The sequence below is a fragment of the Callorhinus ursinus genome, unplaced genomic scaffold (assembly GCF_003265705.2).
Source record: "Callorhinus ursinus isolate GAN/ISIS: 27379988/994484 unplaced genomic scaffold, GSC_fseal_2.0 scaffold29, whole genome shotgun sequence".
Lineage (NCBI taxonomy): Eukaryota > Metazoa > Chordata > Mammalia > Carnivora > Otariidae > Callorhinus > Callorhinus ursinus.
The window spans coordinates 20437847-20444210 of NW_027397091.1; the positions used below are offsets into that span (position 1 = coordinate 20437847).

At 47.7% G+C, this 6364-nt stretch overlaps 1 protein-coding gene across 1 annotated transcript; it reads left to right on the top strand.

Moving 5' to 3' along the window:
* Positions 1 to 388: 388 nt before the first annotated feature.
* Positions 389 to 5357, top strand: CSTL1 (cystatin like 1). The gene is made up of 4 exons (XM_025877018.1): positions 389 to 505; positions 983 to 1234; positions 4365 to 4475; positions 5232 to 5357. Exons 2-4 carry the CDS (start codon positions 1016 to 1018, stop codon positions 5313 to 5315), a joined length of 414 nt encoding a protein of 137 aa, XP_025732803.1. The 5' UTR covers positions 389 to 505; positions 983 to 1015; the 3' UTR covers positions 5316 to 5357.
* Positions 5358 to 6364: the final 1007 nt, after the last annotated feature.

Sequence of the window (6364 nt, forward strand, 5' to 3'; positions counted from 1 at the left end):
TAGTCCAAACCCCCTTGTCTTGTCTATTCTTCACACATTTATTGTTTCTTTGTCTACAGGGTATATAAGCTTTTTGTTCTGGCCACTTCTTCACGTCTTCATTTTCTTGTGAAGGCTCCATGCAAATACAAAATGTCAATAAAACCTGTATGCTTTTCTCCTGTTAGTTTAATTCTTAGGTCCATCCAGAGACCCAAAGAGGGTTGAGGAAAATTTTTCCTGCCCCAAATAAGCAACACCTAACCTTCAGGGGTCTTTAGGATTAATTTGTGAACAAGGATCAGAGTTTATTCCCTCCTCACAGGGAGGCTAATATTACCTCACAAAGGTCTGCTGGGGTCACACCAAGATAGCAAGAGCTAGTGCCAGGGCCTGCAGGTATAGTGGGATCCAGCAGGCAGAAATCTGTGGTGAGAAAGGAGGCAGGAGAGTAAAGAGAACTTATCTCTAAAGGAGGCATAGGGAATAGTTGATGGCTGGGTTAAAAAGGTAGAATCCACAGCAGGTAAGTAGAATGTATCACGCCCTGTCCCATATCTTGATTCCTCATATCCCACCCAGTTAAAATATTACTTTCTCCATAAGTCTTCCCCAATTCCCACCAATGGCGCTTCTCTGTCCAATATACTTCTTATGGCATAGCACTGTAGAGCTCTGTTCTGGGGGCTTTCTTCCTTGATAAATACGAAGGCAAGGAGAGGGTCTTGCCAATCTTGGCAGGTGTTTAGAAATTACACTTGCCTGAATAATAGAAGAACCAAGTGGGTGTCATAAATATGTGGAAAATGTACAAACCTGAAAGAGAGTTGAGCAACCACGCAGGGAGATTTCCTGGGTTGGTCCTTTGGTCAGATTGGGGGCAGAGCCTTGAAAGGATAAGGCTGGGGTCTCAATCTCTGCTTAACCTGGGCAAGCCCACTGGGCAAGGGCCGCTGCGGGAGGGTGAGTGAGTTGTATTCTGGCTCCAACCCTACCCTGGCAGGTGCAGTGGTTAGAAGGTTTCCGAGGCTACAAGATGGGAGTTGGATGTTGGAGGAACCCTTTGTTGCTGTTGGCTGTCCTGATCCTGGAAGCCAGACTAGGTCATTTTCAAAGGTGGGAAGGCTTCCAGGAGAAGTCCATGAGCAAGACAAACATGAATTCAACGCTCCAATTCTTCATGGAAACCTACAACAATGCTAGCAATGACACCTACTTATTTCAAGTCGACAAGCTACTTCGAAGTCAGATGCAGGTTTGTGCTTCAGTTTCTCTGGATGTGGGCAGGGCCCACTTGGACATCCGGGGACATGGTATGGCTCCCAGAGAGAATCAAGTGATGGTTTCACCAAGGTGGGGGGAGGCTTCATTTGGGATGAGCATGTTTGGAGTTGTTTGGACCCCAGACTTGCCTTCACCATGCTTTGAAATGCTAGCTGAATGACTGGAATGAAACCTTACTCTGTTACTCTTGGTCTGAAGTAAAAACAGTCTCTGAGGTTCTCAACTGTTCTTTCTTGGGAAGAATTGCCTTTTGTTCTGAAATTAGTCCTACCAGAGTGACAGCTGACGAAGATGACTTTGTTTCTGCTTTGGTGAAATATAAATGTTCTCTGTAGGTTCCCCCTCAACATAGTTTTTCAGTGTCCAGGGCTGTCAAGTCTGAACTTTCTAGTTGTATTCTGTAGAAATCTGGGATTGCACAGGGCACAGAAGGGGGAGTGAGGAACAGACTTCAACCAGATCATGTCTCTTTTTATGTGTTTTTATGTGTTTTGCATACAAAGTTTTTTTGAAATACATCAATTGAGGGTGATGGAGGAAAGAAAAGTTGTTTGAAAACCACTTTTGTGGGTCCCACTTCCCTTCAAGTTTACATAGTAAACTATATGTAAGTTAGGGCAGAGGCAATAGCACATTTTAGTTCAATTAACCCGATTTGGAAAAAAAAATTGACCGGAGAAAAGGTCTCTGGCCCAGAGAGAGAGGGACAGTGGGAACAGGAGAAACCAGCAAAGGTGGGGCGCATAGAGGGGCAGGCAGTGTTAGTGTGATACGAAGCAGGCCTGACATCACAATGTGGACATCAGCCGGTCCCTGTTTCAGTCACATACTCTTGCCCCAAGATGGTGGCTCATCAGGCCCACAAACACTGAGGTGACTTGGCCACAAGGTGGCGGCTGTTGACCAAAATTCTTGCCAAGTTGGCTTGTTCTCCCAGGCCATACTTCTCAAGGATAAATCTGAGACTCCCAGGAGGTCTGTCTTGTGGAATCAGTCCATTATCGTTAACAGTTAACTCTCGGGGTGCCTGGGTGGCTCAGTCGTTAAGCGTCTGCCTTTGGCTCAGGTCATGATCCCAGGGTCCTGGGATCGAGCCCCGCATTGGGCTCCCTGCTTCGCGGGGAGCCTGCTTCTCCCTCTCCCACTCCCCCTGCTTATGTTCCCTCTCTCGCTGTGTCTCTCTCTGTCAGATAAATAAATAAAATCTTTAAAAACAAAACAAAACAGTTAACTCTCAAAGAATAGTTTATGAACAACCTTTTAATGTCATTCAGATGGATAAAAGGACAGTGTGTGTGCCCTGAGGTAGCTAGGTGACCTGGGTCCTTTCACCACATGATGTGTGCATCCTAATACCCCACAGAGGGGTATAGGAGGTGGGCCTGATGAGCTGCCTGCACCTAGGTTCCAGGTCCCTCTAATTGTGAGATCTATGTCAAGCGCCACTCATTATCTCCAGGCCTGTTTCCTCATCGGCAAGTGGGCAGAATAAGAGTGAAGTCGCACTCGTGAAAATATTTGTATGACTATGATGATTCCTCTTATTACCTAGCAATCCAATCTAATAATGAATACTAAAACACTTTGCACACTGGAATGTCAGTAAAATTTATGGCCGGTGTTTTAGATTTTTCATACCTATGGAGTATGCTGAAAGTCAGTGTGAAAGCCCTGTAAGATGCCAACACCTGGATGGAACCGTCGTCCTTTGATGAAGAGCTTGGAGCCCTGCATCCTGAGGTTCTTCAGGTGGCAGATGTTGGGACCAGGATGGCCATAACGCCCTCAGGCCTCCTTCCCCTGCAACCACCCTGAGCTTTTCTGGGGGCACTTTCCTCTAGGGGGCAGTGTGGGTGCTCTCTCCCTCTACCACCACCAGGGAGAGTACCAAGCCCTCTCGGTTGATTTGACCCTGACATAGGAACAAGGAAGCAGGGAACTTCCAGGAGCTTCTCCCCTCCCCAGGGCAGAGCTCTCTATCCAGTGTGTTGACTTGAGGGACCCAGCTGTTTCCAAGAGAGGACATGAATCACCAAAGCATTTGTTGCAGTTTCACTTCAGGGTGCAGGTCCTGCCACAATGGGCTTTCCCAGCATTCCTGACCTCACAGTCCTTACAGCCTGGCACTTGATCATGAGCACAGCAAGACAGATCCCAACAGCCGGGACTAACCCTGGTGTGTGTTCTCCATGGTTTACACATTCACTGTTTGCATACACCCTAGGAGGAAATTGGCACTCTTCTTCCCATTCTCTAGATGAGGAAATTGAGTCAGAGAGGTGGCGGGGCTTGGCCAAGGAGACAGAGTTAGCCGGGGATAAAGCCAGAACTTGAGCACAGTTCTTCTGTCTTCTGTTCTGTTGCTTTCCTAACTCCATAGCTGCTTCAGAGTAATGTTCCCCACACTTTGCTAAAACATTTAATAATTCGTAATGAATTATTTTAGAATTTGCTTTGTGCATTCACTGAGATGCATGCTTCTCTTTAGCCCATGTAACAACTCCTTGAGCAGGCACAATTATTATCTGAACTCTGTAGTTGAAGAAAGGGAGGCTGCTGGGCATTTGCTCAAGGGTGCAGGGTTAGTAGGAGGGAAATGAATGCCCCAAATCAATTCAGTTTCTAAGCCTGTGTTTTTTAGCTGTGTTTTTAAACTGTTTTCCATCAGGTTGGTTGGGAAGGAGAGTAGGGAGGGAGGCAAGGATGAAACTGAGGGACAAGATGCACCCCTGTGCATTCTGAGGATCATGTGTATAGATATGGGGGGTATTCTGGGGCTGCCGGGCAGCCAAGCTCAGTGTATTGCCAGTCCCTCATCCTGAGGATGCAAGGGAGACAAGTGAGAAGCCATCTGTGACTGCAAAAGTGAGGCCAGTCCAGAGCAAGGGGAAGGGCTCTGCACATGCTGGGGGCCGACCAAGGGCCTCAACTGTCACTGTGCATCCTCCAGCTGGGAGGAGAAGAGGGAGCCATGGTTTTACTGGATGAGCTCTGGAAACAGGGATTGTGGCTCCTGGGGCTTCATCTCCTAGCTTTTCCTGGGGAGAGTCAGCAACTGGATGCTTGGAGTCAACACTAACAGTGTTGCTGTTTCTCGGTAGCTCACAACTGGAGTGGAGTATATGGTAACTGTGAAGATTAGCCGGACCAAATGCAAGAGGAATAGCACAAGTAATTCATGTCCCATTCAAAGCAAAAAGAAGCTGAAAAAGGTGTGTGGTGGCAGTCATTTGAGCAGGGACTTGTGATCAAAGGGGGAAAAGTAAAATTTTAAAAAGTAGACCAAAAGTGGACATTGACAGCTTTTCTAGCTGTGTGGATATGGGGCTTAGGGCTGCCTGATGCATTGGAGGTGCCCAGAGGTGGGAGGAAGGCTCTCTAATTGGGCAGTCTCCCCACCCTGAGCTGTTATAGCCCCGGCCCTGGCAGTATCACCCCTGCCCCTCAGGTGGAAGTGGTTTACTTTCCCTGGGGCTTTGCTCTGCCCTCGGCTCATACTCTCTATATTCCTGGGAATTGTCTAGTTTCCTTCTTGTCTTCCAACCTCTGCCCATCTTTTCCGGCTTTTCCCAGTACCACCTGGTGCAACCACCTGCAAGCTGGCAGACACGAGGGACACTTTGTGCCTGAGTGCAGGAGCAGGAGGACTGGGGCTTTGGGCAATGTAGCTGTCCCAGGCTGTCCTGCCCAGACTTCATCCCAGCATCTGGCTGGGCTGCAGGCTCCAGGTGCACCTGTTCCAGGTCCCAATGACTGGGCAGGGGGCACCCAGGTGACATCCCTGTTCAGGCCGGCCCACTCCACCCCCACCATGTGACTGTGAGCAGATCTCCCTCACCCATGTGGTCATTGAGCAGACACAGAGACTGGTCCAGATACCCCAGATAAGGGCTTGTTGGAGGGCAGGAGTTTTTTGTTCACCTTCAAAAAATATTTCCCTGAAAGCTGTTTTCTTTCTCCTTCCACAGAGTTTCATTTGTGATTTTTTGGTGTACACTGTGCCCTGGATGAACTATTACCAACTCTGGAACAACTCTTGTCTGGAGGCTTGAATGCATTGGTGCAAAGATGTTTGATAAAAACTTAGATGGTCACACTGTGCGCTTTCTATTAGACTTCTGAAGGGCCTCATCCCCCTCAGCAGGATCTCCACACACCTGCTCGTACTCATGCACACATGCACACTTGCATAAGTGCATGTGCACACTCACAACGCACTCATACACAGACACACTCACACATATGCAGACACACACTCACATTCCTCACATGCTCACACACTCACACTCATGCACATGTTCAGTGGCCCTTAGGGGGTGGGTGCAATTTGAACAGAAGGATGTTAACTCTTTGGAGGAAACTCATAGTTTTTCTACTTCAGTGCATGTCTTTGAGGTTTGTTGTGATTCAGGCAATTTCTGACCACCAGCCTGAGCTTGCAGGAACTCTCTTTTTTCCCCATACTCTCTGTAACTTATGTATCTTTGTGAGTGTGGCTGAGGTCCCCAAGTTCACTGGTTCAGTAACTCAGTAGAAAGACCCTCAGGACTCAGCACACAGTTGTACTCACAGCTATGACTTATTACAGTGAAAGGGTATCAGACAAAATCAGCAATGGGGAAAAAGTTAATGTGGAAAAGTTCAGGGAACTAGGTGCAGTTTTCCAGACTCCTTTCCTGGTACAGTCAGATGGTATGTGCTTAATTCCCCAGTAGTGAGTTGTGATAGCATGTGTGAAATGTATTTCCCAGGGAAGCTCATTAGAGACTCAGTGCCATGGGTTTTTCCCTGCACATAAGCAGCTTCTGCCTAGGATGTGTCCAAACTTCAGACTCCCAGAAGGAGAAAAGTTATTCAGCATAAGTCACACTGTATAAAGAGTACAGACACAATGAGGGCCTCTCATCACTTAGAGAGAGTTTATATCAGTATATATATATATGGAACCGTTTGCCATCCAAGTCCCCACCCTCCAACCAAGGCCAACTTCACAAGTGGGCCTTTCCAAGGACAGCAGTCTGGGCTGGCCGTGTGAACTCTTTTCTTCACAGAGAGCTCCTGAGCCTCCCATGTGCTCACTGCTGGAGGAATGAGACCTACA